Genomic DNA, 15295 nt, shown 5'->3' with positions numbered 1-15295 from the left:
TTTTCTTGGTTCAGACATTGTCAAGTGTTTTTGAACAACATATTAATGATACTGTCAGGCCCAAAACCAAAAATGATACATGAAGATTCTTCCAAGCTGAGTTTTTTATTGTTTCACACAAAATCTTGTAGACAGGGCACGCTAATGTATCAGCATCTACAATATACTGTGAACTGTTAAGGAGGGGCTGTCTTCACCCTCTCTCACATACACAGAACATTCAGACTGAGTTACCTCTTATTCCTCTGGAATGCACCTCTTCCCTCCTGGAGATCCACCTCCTCACTATATTCCATCACAGATACTGTCTGTCTTCAAAGAATCCATATTGAGCAGAAGCCAGACTAGAATAGGTACATATCGCTAGTTCTGATCTGCATGTTATTTGGAAGATATGGAACTGTGCACGATGGCCCATAGGAGCTGAGCAGATCCCAGCACATAACGTGTTTTTTGGAGTATAAGACGCACCGGAGTATAAGATGCAGCAAGTTTTCGAAGAGGAATTTTTTTTTTTAAAAAAAAAGTTTTTGCATTCTGCAAACCTCCCCAAAACGGCCCATTTTTCGCGAAAATGCCCCCCCCTTTTTTTTTTTCAAAAAAAGGGCATGAATAGCCCTTAGGAGGCTTGTAGAGTGCTATTCTATTCCTCTTCTTCCAATACTGTTTGTTGCAGACCTAATCTAGAATGTTCTATTAAAAATTTAGTTGATTACTGTATTTTTTGGAGTACTAGACACACCTTTTTCCCTCAAAAAAGAGGCTGAAAATCTGGGTGCATCTGATACATTGAATACAGCATTTTTAACCTCCCGAACCCCCCCCCCTCACCAAAATGGCCATGCATAGCCTTTCAGCGAGCTCCTGGATGCTGGGGGGGGGGGACAAAAACGAGCAAAAAACGACCTGTTTTTCACAAAAACAGGCCCGTTTTTTGTCAAAAAAAGGGCATGGATAGTTTTTAGGGAGCTTATAGAGTGCTGCTGGGGGCTGGGGGGGGCAAGAAACGGGCTGTTATTTGCTCATTTCTGCCCTCCCCAACCCCCAGGAGCTCTCTGAAAGCCTCCTAAAAGCTATGCATGGCCATTTTGGTGAAGCGGGTGGGGTTTCGGGAGGTAAAAAATGCTGTATTCAGTGTATCAGATGCACCCAGATTTTCAGCCTCTTTTTTGAGGGAAAAAGATGCATCTAATATTCCGAAAAATACAGTAATCAACTAAATTTTTGGTAGAACATACTAAATTAGGTCTGCAACAAGCAGTATTGGAAGAAGAGGAATAGAAGAAGAGGAAATTTGGAACAACAGAAAGCAATTTTAAACTATCTCTACCTGAATTAGAAATGAGATTAAGGCAACGTCATAATGAAAAAAACTTTGTATGAAACAGCTGTATGAAGCTGTTCATGCCACAGTTAGAAGGACATGACAGTTAAGTTAGAAGCAGGGGTGGGATTCTACTGGTTGGACCGGTTCGGGCAAACCGGTAGCTCCGACTATCAGCTGGGAGCGAACCGGTTCTCTCCGACTTTCAGCTGGACCTGCCCGCCCGCCCCTGCGCTCTATTCACCTATCTTCCCTTTTCTGAAGCCTAGATGATTGGCGCTGCAGAGTGGATTGCCACACCTCAGCTGTTTTCCTCCCCAGGAGTAATGTGGAGGGTGATTCCTCTGTAATCACCTTCCACATTACCAGTTGTTAAACCGGTAGGATTCCACCCCTGGTTAGAAGTTAACTTAAGCACAGTTAGAAGAACTTATGGTTAACCTACACATATAGTTCTTTAAACTATGTCTTTATTTTAATTGTTCAATTAGTTTATTAGACATTATAGTGCTGACTCTCTATAATAAACAATGTAGGCTGTATAAATTATTTAAAATAAGCAGTAAGGAAGAGCAATAGTCTTTATATTAGTACAGGGGTGTCCAAACTTGGGAACTTTAAGACATGGCTGGCTGGGGAATTCTGGGAGTTGAAGTCCATAAGTCTTAAAGTTCCCAAGTTTGGACACCCCTGTATTAGTATAACTAGAAAACATCAGGGAGAACATTGAGTTTACACTTTTTGAAAGATTCACTAATTTTATTTGTGGCTTTTCTCTGTTTCCTTTTTCAAATGTAGGGTGTGTTTTTTTTCCCCTCTCCCAAATCAAGCTTTGTTGTTTTCTTTTTTAGGCCAGTTGAGGTTCTGGAATCCTGATGACTTGAGTACATCTCCACATATCTTCCCCTCTCAGGATTGGATAGAAGAGAAGTTACACGAGGTTTGCAAGGATCTTGGAATTTCCCGAGATGGTCACTTGAACAGAAAGAAGCTTGTCTCCATTTGTGAGCAGTTTGGTTTGCAGAATGTTGACACTCAGGTACCTAATGAGGGTTCTGCCCTACCCTGCCCTGTCCTACCCTAGGTCAATATAACTGCTGGGAAATGTCATTCTTATTTTCTTAACTTTGCAAATTTAAACATAAATGTATTTTCATGGTTTGTGGAAAACATTCTGAAGTTAATAGGCTGCAGGCAGCCCCCTAAACAGATGCTATAGTTCTCCAGCACTTTGCTGAAACTTAGTAGCAAATCACCAGTGGCATGGTTTCCATTGATTTTTGCAGAACATGAAATAAAGTATTAAGCCTCCAATGGGCTCAATACAAATTCCCCGTAGGGAATAACGAAATAACCATTCTGCCCTCCATCTGTTCAGGGATATTGCCGCTACCGGTTCTCCTGAACTGGAGAGGACCAGCTGAATACCATCTCTAAGTTGAATTCTCACGAAAACCAAGTTACAAAGCCATTCCTTTTAAGTTTAAGACTGAGTTCAGTAAGCCTAAAAATGGGGAAAAGTCTTTTGGGGTTCAACTTGACTCTCAATGATTTCATGGATGTGTGCGTGCTGTTTCCTTGGCAACAGTATAATAATAATAATAATAAATATTTATTTCTTAGCCGCACCCTCTCCCGAAGGACTCGGGGCGGCGTACAATAAAACATATGAAATAAATATATAGACAAGACATACATATAACAAAACATATAACAAGACATGTACAAGGAGGAGGTCGGCTAATGAATAAAAACAATTAAAATACAATGTTTAAAAACCCCTAAATAATTGAATACAATTAAAATACCCAAATAAAAACCCGTCAGGAGCGATATAGTTAGATCAAAGTTGAGCCAGGCCAGCTACTTGGAATAGGTGGGTCTTGAGCTTTATACGAAAGGAGCGGAGGTCAGAGGTATTCCTAATATCCGGAGGGAGGTCATTCCACAGGGCTGGGCCCGCCACAGAGAAGGCTCTACTCCTAGGCGCCGCCCCTCGACACTGTCTGGTGGACGGCACCTGGAGGAGGCCCTCTCTGTGCGAGCGGATTGGTCGCAGGGATGTATGGGGCAGAATACGATCCTGCAAGTAACTAGGTCCTGAGCCATGGAGCGCTTTAAAGATTGTTATCAAAACCTTGAAACGCACCCGATAGACCACAGGAAGCCAGTGCAGCTCGCGCAGGAACGGTGTCACATGGGAGTACCTAGTACTCCCCATAATTACCCGCGCGGCTGCGTTCTGGACCAACTGTAGCCTCCGGGTGCATTTCAAGGGAAGCCCCATGTAGAGAGCATTACAGTAGTCCAAGCGAGACGTCACCAGCGCATGAGTGACTGTGCGTAAGGCGTCCCGGTCCAGTAGGGGGCGCAATTGGCGCACCAGGCGAACCTGGTGGAACGCCCCCCTTGCCACGGCTGTCACATGGTCATCCATGGACAGCCGGGCATCCAGGAGGACGCCCAAATTGCGCGCCCGCTCCACGGGGGCAAGTTGAATGCCCCCGATGGCCAATGATGGAATTAATTGGCTGAACCGGGGGGCCGGTACCCACAGCCACTCCGTCTTGGAGGGGTTGAGTTTGAGTCGGTTGTCATCCATCCAGATCCGTACGGCTTCCACACACCGGGACATCACTTCGATTGCCTCGTTGGGGTGGTTCGGGGTGGAAAAGTACAGCTGAGTATCATCAGCGTACAGATGGTATCCCACCCCGAAACCACGGATGATCTCACCCAGCGGCTTCATATATGTGTTGAACAGGAGTGGCGAGAGGACCGACCCCTGTGGTACCCCGCAAGTAAGGGGGCGTAGGGTCGACCTCTCCTCCCCTGCCAACACATGCTGCGTCCGGCCAGAAAGGTAGGAGCCGAACCACCGCAAAACGGTGCCCCGGACCCCCAACCCCTCCAGCCGGCGCAGCAGGATACCATGGTCGATGGTATCAAAAGCCGCCGAGAGGTCTAATAGGACCAGGATAGAGGAACAACCTCTATCTCTGGCCCTCCAGAGATCATCCACCAACGCGACCAAGGCCATCTCCGTGCTGTGACCGGGGCGGAAGCCGGACTGGCGCGGGTCTAGATAATCATTTTCCTCCAGATGCCGTGGAAACTGGTAGGCCACCACACTCTCTACAACCTTTGCCAAAAAGGGAAGGTTGGAGACAGGACGATAATTGGCCAGCTCCAAAGGGTCCAGGGAAGGCTTCTTGAGCAAGGGTCTCACCACCGCCTCTTTCAAGGCGGCCGGGAGATACCCCCCGCTCAACGAAGCGTTCACTAGGTCCAGGAGCCAATCTCGTGTAACCTCCCAGGATGCCAGTACAAGCCAGGAGGGGCACGGGTCCAATAAACATGTGGTGGGTCGCAGTCGTCCACGCATACTGTCCAAATCCTCGATGGCAACCAAGTCAAACTCCTCCCAGATCGATTCCTCAAGACTCGCCACGGACGTCTCCATTGGACCACTAACAGGGACCCAATCCTTCCGGATTTGAGCGATTTTATCCTGCAGATATTTCCCAAATTCCTCTGCTCTGCCCTATAGAGGGGCCTCCCGCGGCCTCTGAAACAAGAGGGAGCGGGACACCCGAAACAGGGCGGCAGGGCGGTTCTCTGCGGATGCAATGAGAGTGGCACAATATTGGCGTTTGGCCACTCTCAATGCCACAAGGTACGTCCTTAAATGGGCTCGTGCCTGTGTTCGATCAAGTTCGGAACGAGAGGATCTCCAACGACTCTCTAGACGTCTCTTGCGGCATTTCATCACCCTCAGCTCCTCGGTAAACCAAGGGGCCAGGGTGGAACGTTGCCGCCGGAGAGGCCGCAAAGGCGCCACCCGGTTCAAGGCCCTGGTAGTCGCATTATTCCACGCAACCACCAGGTCCTCTACCCGGGGGCGGGTCAAGGTTACAGGAGGTGGCCCAAGCTCCGTCTGGAACCTATCTGGTTCCATCAGGCGCCTGGGGCGGAACCATCTAGTGCTTTCCAGTTCCGCCTCCCCACAGCGGGAGGTAGCACCAGGGAAGTCAAGACGAAGGAGTGAGTGATCTGACCATGACAGGGGAGTGATGGTTAAGTCCCCTCCTCCCAGATCACTCAACCACTGGCCAGAGACAAAAACAAGGTCCAGAGTGTGTCCTCCCTCATGTGTCGGGCCCTGAATCATTTGAGTCAGGTCCGTGGCTGTCATGGAAGCCATGAACTCCCGAACCCCCTCTGATGCTTCTCCCATCGATGGCAGGTTAAAATCCCCCATCACTAAAAGTTTGGGGGTCTCAACCGCCACCGATGCGATCAGCTCGAGGAGTTCAGGCAGGGCCGCTGATGTATAGCGAGGAGCCAGGTATACTATCAGCAGGCCCAACTGTCTCCCAGGGCCCCATTTCACAACAAGGGATTCACATCCGGACGTCTGTGGCACAGTAGACTCCCTCGGCTCTAAGTCCTCCCGAATAATTGCTGCCACCCCTCCGCCCCTTCCCTGGGCCCGGGGCTGGTGAAATGCTCGGTAGCCTGGTGGGCACATTTCCACGAGGGGAAGACCTCCCTCGTGGCCCAACCAGGTCTCCGTTATTCCCGCGAGGTCCGGCTCCCCCTCTAAAATTAGATCGTGAATGAGGGGGGCCTTGTTAACAACGGACCTCGCATTGCATAACAACAGCCTCAGGCCCTGGGTCTGTAACTCTTGACCACCTAGAACGCGGGGGTTGGTACAAGCGACCGGGTGTAACCAGCAACCACGGTCTCCCAACCGACTGTAAGTTCTTAATCTGTCCTCGTATCTGCCCCTCCCTGCGACCGTTGGAATTAAAGAGCCCTGTATAGGAATGATATCCTCCCCCTCCTCCTCCCTTCCGCTCCTTCTGCTCGCTACCACACCTGGAGGCCCGGCTCTCACATCGCTCCTGATCTGACCCACCCGCCCCACAACCCCTGAACCCCCACCCCTACAAATTTTTAAAAAACAACTAACTAAAAAACCCCTAAATCTCCGCTTCCTCATTGTCATTGTCTTCTGGGGTGCTTTGGGTCTCCCCAGTCTGCCCTACAGCCCTGGGATTCTCAGAATGTTCCCCATCTATAGTAAGTATTAACCAAGATCGACCTTACCTAAGCCCAGATGAAGTTAGCCAGATGCTGCCACCTGCTGTTCCCTAGTCTCATTTTCCTGGGTTTTAGACTGCATCAGTGAATTTCAGTTACACTGAACTTTCTGAATTATACTAGGATGTTTAACACACACACACACACGCACCAATGCACATTTTAACTAATTTGAAACATTTGCTTCCTCTTAGATGCTGGAGGAAGTATTTCGCAACCTGGACCACAACAATGGTACAATGAGCATCGAAGACTTTTTCTATGGGCTCTTTAAAATTGGGAAGCCTCTCCCACCTTCTGCTTCCACTCCATACAGGCAGTTGAAACGGCATCTTTCTATGCAGGTAAGTGCTTTCAGTGTGCTTCCTCCATGCACGTCACTAAAACGTTCTGCTTTGCTCTCCGACCACGTTTAATTCAATCTAGGTCAGGCGTGTCAAACTGGCGGCCCACAGACCACATGCAGGCCACACCCACCCCGGTTCCACAAAGGCAAAAAACATTGCAATACGTCATGTGACATCACGTGATGCGATCGAGTTTGACACCCATGATCTAGGTCGAGTTTTCCTGTGTTTTGTTTTGAAAATAGCACTTATAGCTAAACCATTAAAGACAGAACTTTAAAATGCGGGGACCTCAACTGCTGACTGTGGATTTCTGGGAGTTGAAGTCCACATGTCTTATAGTTGCCAAGTTTGAAAAACACTGATCTAGTCCAGCTTTCTGTAATGTACAGGAGAACCAGTTAAACTGTCCATGAGGCAGTGTTGGGATTCAAATAATTTAACAACCGGTTCTCTGCCCTAAGGATTTCTTCCAACAACCAGTTCACCAAACTGCTCAGAAACGTAACAACCGGTCGTCCCGAAGTGGTGCGAACTGGCTGAATCCCACCACTGCATGAAGGGTAGAAGGCCTCAAGAAGTGGAAAATCTAAATATGCTCAGGGGTGGCTTATTTGGATTTATTCTGAGAGAGGCAAACCCATATCGATAGCTTAAATGTTACTGAGAGGTGAGGCCTCTCTGGGCTATAGTTTAGTTTACTTTATTGTCATTGCACCTCGTACAACGAAATTAAATGCCATTTTCAGTGTACATCATACATAAGAAAACTATAAAAATAAAACAAAAACACATCCTTCACATTCTATACCATTGAATTGAAAACCCCTGATATACCATTACTAATTGGGCTATACCATTACAAACATGGAGGGTGAGGAAGGATGCTCAAATGAAAACACTTGCCTTCTTCTGGAAATCAAGCCCATCAAGAAGAAAGATTCCAGATTAATGTCCTGACATGATTGGTTTTCCCCCAGAGGGCACAATTTACAGGCTAGAGAAAAGCATGCTTTTTTCTTTCCCCTCTCTCTCTCTTCTCCCCCCTCCCTCCACCCACTTCCAGGCCTTTGATGAAAGTGGGAGACGTACCACCCCTCCCTCAGCGATGACAAGTACAATCAGCTTCCGTGTCTTTTCCAGCCTGGATGATGGGATGGGCTATGCTGCAGTGGAACAAATTCTTGACACTTGGCAAGAACAAGGCATAGAGAATAGCCAGGAGATCCTGAAGGTAATGTATTCCTCGGTTACCCAGGTACTAATGCAGTTTCAGAAATATATCTGACCCGCAGATTCAAAGTACTATTCAGAATCTACAAAGGAGTCTAATGGGATGCCACACATTTCAATCTGGGGAGGATGCTCAGAGCGCTTTGTCAGGAAGCTTTCATCTTCCCCAACAATTACACACCCCGGGGCTTCTCGGTGAACTGATGTGGTGCAGTTAAAATGTGGATTATTCAGGCCTTTGTGAGCAAGGGGAATTCCCCATTGCAGTCTAAGCTGCTCATCTCCTATGCAACTCCCAGCTGTTTCTGAACCTCTTTTAAACATTTCAGCCCAGCATGCAGTTGGATTGATGTTCAATCAGGGCTGTGAGCACCGCAGGATTTGATTGGTTATTCCCCTGTTTCTTGTTCCTCCCACCCGTGCAGGGAAGACAACCCTCATTGGTTAGCCCCTGTGCCTGCCTTTTCTTTTTCGAGCGGTGTTCCTCAACCTCGGCCACTTTAAAATGTGTGGATTTCCAAGTCCAGAATTCCTCACCCAGCATGCTGTCTAGGGCAGGTGATGGCGAACCTATGGCACCTGTGCAGAGGTGGCACACAGAGCCCTTTTGGTGGGCACACGGGCCATTGCCAACTGCTCTTCTGGTTTCCAGTGTGCATATGCACGGCTGGTCTTTGGGGGCGCCAGAAAAAGCCCCCCAAACAGCCAGAAAACAGGGCATTTTTATGCCATTTTTGGGACATTTTCCAGGCCAAAAACAGCCTGAAAAATTACCCGAAAAACTCCCTGAAAACTGCCCGAAAAACACTCCAAAAACAGGCATGTGTGCACTGGCCAGCTGGTCTTCCGGTTTCCAGTGCATGCAAAGACCGATTGGCCAGCATGCATGCGTGTGCTGGAAACCCAAAGACCAGCTGGCCAGTGTGTACATGCGCACCAGCCAGCTGGTCTTAGGGTTTCCAGCACTGCGGCATTCCGGTTTGGGCACTTGGTGCCGAAAAGGTTTGCCATCACTGGTCTAGGGGATTCTGGGAGTTGAAGTCCACACATCTTAAAGTGGCTGGGGTTGAGAAGCACTGTTTAGAAATTATTCCTCCCCTATTAGTCTCCATGCCTTTGCTTTGGTAGGAGACAACTTTCACAGATGTTTGCACATGGATGGCTTTCCCTTCCCTTGACACAAACTAAGGTTCTTCTGTTTTCGTCCCGTCCCCCCCAAAAATATTGTACCATCAGTGCTCTGAAGCTTCAGTAATCAAAGCAAGGGGAACGGATTGTCTTTTCATTCCTACACGCCAACTATACGTCCAAATAAGCTTTTTGGCAAGGAAGTCAGCATCATAGAAGCAAAAATAACATTTTTGAAACATTATAGCTTTATTCCATCATGTGCATTCAGATATAAGAAAAAAAAAGAAATACTCTGAATAGGGGTTGGAAAGCAAAAATGAAATGTTTTGATCTGGGCAGAGACTTAAAAGTAGTAAGGTTAGAATGGAGCAATGACCTTCTAGAGCAGTGGTTCCCAATGTGGGACCCATGCCCCACAGGGAGGCAATTTGAGTTTTAATGAGGGAAATTTGAATTTTGTTTAAACCAAGTCAATGGCCTTTTAGGCTTCCTCCACGTGAGTAGAGTTCACTTTTTGACTAAAGTAAGAATTATATGTCATCAGGATTTTAAAGATGCTTAGGTGGGGCTTGGCCAAAAACAGGTTGGGAAACACTGTTCTAGAGCAATGTTTTTCAAACTTGGCAACTTTAAAATGTGTGAATTTCCACACCCAGAAAATCTGGGAGTGGAGGGCCACACATTTTAAAGTTGTCAACTTTGAAAATCATTTAGTTAGAGGGTGGGAAGCAACAGGACAACTTGTGATGGGCCATCACTGTATCAAATGCAAAATAATTTTTTAAAAGTCAACTCCTGACCAGCAGAGAGGATTGGAGCCAAGGCAAAGTGGCAGAATAGGGCAGCAATCAGCTGCTGGGGTGGAGGGGGTTTGCCAACTACTGTAGACAATCAGAGTTATTACTATATGGGAATGGAGCGCTAAAGACCATCTGCTTGGAAGGGCTTAAGATGACTTACATAGTACTTTTAAAGTAGAGATACAAAATGCATATGATGGGGAGGGGTGCCTTTGTCCAAGAATAAAGCAGTGAGTGGTATGTGGTGGCAATGGGGCAAGCAGAAACTATGGATCTTCCTCATCTGTCCATATCAGTCAGAGGTAAGTCTACCGTTTTCAAGAGCAGCCATTTTATGCCTATAGTGCTATGAAGGCACAACAAGATGAAACTGTGCCCAGAATCCACTAAGTATATATTTGGCTGCTGAGCTCTGCGTGTTTATGCAAAGGGAACATCCGATCTGCAGAACAGATGATGTCCATGAAAACAAATTAACCATGGCTTTTTTCATTAAAAAAATTGTGTCCACCTCAAAAATGGTAAAACTTTGCCCTCGTTATGCGAAGAATCATTCTATTGGAACTGCTGAGATATGTAGGCTGCACTGAGATCCTGAGTAAAACCCACTTATTATTTGTACTCTATAGTTCCACTCATGTCTTCCGAAATAAAGTCCATGTCACAAATCAACAACTCTTGTAATGGCATCCTGCATCTTCTTATCCTTTGCTACCATCCTGACAAAAGGGAAGGGAAATGTCATTTTTAAAGGCACAATAGGCTGAAACATTCCACACACACTCCTCTGGAATAAGAGGGTTTTGTTTTGCTTTGGGGTTTTTTGGAGGGGGGGAGGGTTGCATGCAAAGGAAAGAACTTTGTATCATCTGATTCTTTTCCAGGGACAGATTGGGGGAGAAAGTTGAGCCACATCCAGGGGCAGGCTTCAAAAATTTCAGCAGCAGGTTCTCTGTCTGGTTGCGGGGTGGACATGACCTAGTTGGCCTCCTGCACCATGGATTGGCAGGGAGTGTTTTCGCCTTGCCCAAGTTCTGGAGGCTTTCCTCGAGTCTCTGGGAGGGCAAAAACAGCTTCTCCCAGGCTCTGGAGCCCCTCCAGAGGCTGGAAACAGGCACGTTTCTGGCCTACCGGAACTTCTGGGAGGCCCGTTTTCCCCCTCCCCGAGCCTCCACACAGACCACTTACCTCACATCCAAAACAGGACATATGGGGACTCCTGGGAGGGGCGGGGTGGGAGGGGAAAGCCAGGGATGGGATTTGGAGGTTCTCCAACCCGACCATAACTTTAGGGCGAACCCGTAGCAGCCCACCTGTGGCCACATCTCCTACGTGGATAGAATGAAATGAGAAAAATCAAAACTGACGTGGGGTACTTGGTGCTCTCTGAACTTGGTGATTTTCTTGCAGACATTTCCTTACCACACTAGGTAACATAATCAGACTGTATGGTAATGAAATGTCTGCAAGAAAATCACCAAGCTTGGAGAGCACCAAGGATCCCACACAGTTCAACCCTGAGCTACAAATATTCTCTTATATCAAAGTTGACACGTTTATCCATCCTAACTTTCTTTCAGGCCTTAGATTTCAGTTTGGATGGAAAAATTAACCTGGCTGAACTGACTTTTGCCCTGGAAAATGAGCTTCTCATAGCAAAGAATGGGATATACCAAGCAGCACTGGCTGCTTTCAAAATGGAGATTCGGCATTTGATGTGAGTATCTTAACATAAATATGTATACAATGAGATGGAGATAGTAAGTCAGCTTTAACAACATCCTGAAATGTAAGGTGGTGGTGGGGAGATTCCCCAAGGAGGACTTCACTTTGACAAAGCTTTAGTCAAAACATCTCTTCAAGTGCTAGATCGGAGTTGCCTTGTGGCTTTGGTCTGAATGCTAAGCGCAGAGGCCCATTTCCAGCTGGATGAAGTCTTCAGCTAGAGAGAATCTTTCTGCTTTGATTCAAGGCATAACAATAGCATTTAGACTTATATGCTGCCCCCTAGCGCTTTACAGCATCCTCTGGGTGGTTCACAATGAAGATGTATTATTTACATATTGCCCCCAACAATCTGGGTCCTCATTTTATTGACCTCAGACGGATAGAAGGCTGAGTCAACCTTGAACCCCATCAGGATCAAACTCCAGGCTGTGCAAAGAGTTTGCCTGCAATACTGCACTGAACCACTATGTTACCTTGACTTGGTTGGCATTGCAACAAAGCAACTGATGAAAGGCCTAGAAAACTCTGTATAAGCCAAGGCTGACCAAGGCAGGAAGATAATAAGGAAACATCCCTTTACTTTCTAAACTGGGTTTGATTCCTAAAGATTGTTGAAATCCATAACTGTGTTTCACTGCCTTAAAAGATTGTGGCAGGAGAGAATTAGCAGACTGTAGCCCTGGAGCTTCATGTTTTCCACTTTCTTGATGCTCATAGACATATATTGGTTCAGGTGGCAAGTTCTTATCTTTACAAAAGCTCTGAACTGGGCTAACCTGCTGGCTGCAGCATTTTGTTTAGAATCAGAGGAGTTTTTGGCAAGGGAAGGGAACTCTTTTAAATAGTAAACCCATTTGTAGCAGAAGCAAGACCTTCTTAACTTGCTGCTCTATTTCTTAGCCATTCTGTTACCCCAGCAAATAAACATATGTAGACTCATGCATATTCATTTCTCCCATCACTATCAGTGCCAACCTACTTTGACTCCTCAGGGTTGCCACAAAGAAGAGGGAGTCAAACAATTCTCCAAAGCACCTGAGGGTAGGACAAGAAGCAATGGGTGGAAACTAATTAAGGAGATTAAATCAAACCCAGTATTAGAAATATTCCTATTTTACTAGTCATTGTATATTAGTCATGCCGGCCACATGACCACGAAGACGTCTTCAGACAGTGCTGGCTCTTCAGCTTTGAAACGAAGATGAGCACCACCTCCTAGAGTCAGGTACGACTAATATATATGTGCGAGGGGAACCTTTACCTTTACCCTAGTGAAAAGAAGGACCAGGGAAGACGTGATAGTATCCAGTATTTGAGTATTCCAGCTGTCACAAAGAAGAGGGAGTCAATCTATTCTCCAAAGCACTTGAAGGCAAGACAAGAAACATTAGATGGAAACTAATCAAGACGGGATGCAACCTAGAACTAAGGAGAAATTTTCCTGACAGTTACAACAATTAATCAGTGAAACAACTTGCCTCCCAGAGGTTGTGAATGTTCCAACACTGGAAGTTTTTAAGAAGATGTTGGACAATTATTTGTCTGAAGTAGTGTAGAGTTTTCTACATAAGCAGGGGGTTGGACTAAAAGACCTCCAAGGTCTCTTCCAACTCTGTTATTCTATTCTATTCCATTCTATTCTAATGATTCTCTCTAGAGCTTGCTTTCTAGCACAACCTCACAGCCTGAAAGATTCCACTATTTGTCTAATAATGATTTATAAACTTCAACATGCTATTTGTGCATCCAGGTAGACGTACTCACACGAGTATGCTTGGAAATTGTCAAACTATTATCTTCTCTATCTTGCTGAGAAATTCAGCCAGCATTATCTGACAACCGAGGTTTATTTTTTAGAGAACGGGCTGACCTGGTTCTAAGGGAAAAGGACAAACTACGTCTGGATTTGGAGAAAGTGGAGAAAAGAGCATCATTAATGGCCACCGAAGTGGACGACCATCATGCTGCCATTGAACGCCAAAATGAATACAATCTAAGGTATTTTGCCTTTATTTCAGGACTCACAATCCTCACTGTGACTTAAAGGGCTGCTAGGTCTCTTCAAATAACAATTGACAAGGCTGGCCATAGGTTCAACTAAGCCACGAATGTTAGAAACAGACTGGGAAGTAGGTTTGTGGAGATACATCTTCAGCTGTTTGAGATTACCGTATTTTTCAGAATATAAGACGCACCATTTTCCACCAAAAAAGAGGATGAAAATCTGGGTGCGTCTTATACACTGAATACAGCATTTTTGGCCTTCTTAAACCCCGCCCCCTTCATAAAAATGGACGTGCAGAGGCTTTGGGAGGCCTGCAAAGTGCTCCAGGGGACTGGAGAAGGCCAAAACGAGTGAAAAACAGGCCGTTTTTTGGCTTGCTTTTGCCCCCACCCCCCAGGAGCACTCTACAAGCCTCCCAAAGCCTATACATGCCCTGATTTTTGCAAAAATTGGGCCTGTTTTCATGAAAAATGGGCTGTGTCTCCCCCCCCCCAGCCCCCAGGAGCACTCTACAAACCTCTCAAACTCTCTGCATGCCCCATTTTTCACAAAAAACGAGGCGTGCAGAGGGTTTGGGAGGCCAGCAGAATGCAAAAACTTTTTTTTAAAATTTACCTCTTCAAAATCCTGCTGAAATCTGCAGAGGGCTGCTGGGGGCTGAGGGAAGGCAAAAAAGTCTCAGTTTTTGCGAAAAATGGCCCGTTATTTGCAAAAATGGGATGCAGGAGCAGGGCTTCAGGAGGCCAAAAACGACTCTTATTTGGTGTATAAGATGCACCAACATTTCCACACTCTTTTAGGGTGGGGAAAGGTGTGTCTTATACTCCGAAAAATATGGTAAATTTTGGCCTCAGCTGTGGTCATAAGTCAAGGGCTATCTGTATACAATTTTCAGTTCATCCAAATTTCCACATGCTGCCTTGGGGTGATCCAGGATTCTATAGTAGTTTCAAACATTTAAAAATCCAGATGTGTCATTTCTCTTGGGAATCAGAACTTTGTTTTTAAATCCTCTCTGGTGAGGATGCCCTGGGATTATTTTATGAGGCCATTTACATTATCAAGAAGATCCCAAAGTGTGAATGACCATTTTACAGATAAATACCACTGAATTTTAAAGGGATACAGTGGCTCAGTGGCTAAGACGCTGAGCTTGTCGATCAGAAAGGTCAGCAGTTCGGTGGCTTGAATCCCTAGTGCCATGTAATGGAGTGAACTCCCATTACTTGTCCCAGCTTCTGCCAACCTAGTAGTTCGAAAGCATGTAAAAATGCAAGTACAAAAATAGGCTAGATGGAAAAAAGATCAGAAAATTGGTATTATGCAAAATGACGATAATTTGGTAAAACAAATTAGGGACCAGGGTCAAATGCATATAAAAAGGTTGTATAATATACTGATAGAAATAGATTCTGAAACAGAGCTAGTTAAAGATTATATGATAAAATGGGCACAAAACTTTGAAGAACTAATAATGATGGAAACATGGGAAAAGATTTGGGTAAGAAATGTAAAATTCACGCAAGCTCAAAACTTGAGAGAGAATTTCTATAAGATGTTTTATAGATGGCATTTAGATCCTAAAAAGTTAGCTTGTATGTATCCGAATTTACAACCT

At 45.8% G+C, this 15295-nt stretch overlaps 1 protein-coding gene across 10 annotated transcripts in view; it reads left to right on the top strand.

Annotated features, from left to right (window-relative positions):
* NIN (ninein) overlaps window positions 1-15295 on the top strand; it is a 140608-nt gene that overhangs the window by 75242 nt on the left and 50071 nt on the right. For all 10 annotated transcript variants that reach the window (XM_081948854.1, XM_081948858.1, XM_081948855.1 and 7 more), the window contains exons 6-10: window positions 2176-2363; window positions 6628-6777; window positions 7847-8014; window positions 11525-11661; window positions 13530-13670. In XM_081948854.1, the coding sequence (XP_081804980.1) occupies window positions 2176-2363; window positions 6628-6777; window positions 7847-8014; window positions 11525-11661; window positions 13530-13670 (784 nt within the window). The remainder of the gene's footprint in view (window positions 1-2175; window positions 2364-6627; window positions 6778-7846; window positions 8015-11524; window positions 11662-13529; window positions 13671-15295) is intronic.

Source organism: Natrix helvetica, assembly GCF_964273705.1.
Source record: "Natrix helvetica genome assembly, chromosome: 1".
NCBI classification, from domain to species: Eukaryota; Metazoa; Chordata; class Lepidosauria; order Squamata; family Natricidae; genus Natrix; species Natrix helvetica.
This window is presented reverse-complemented; position numbering and strand designations above follow the sequence as displayed.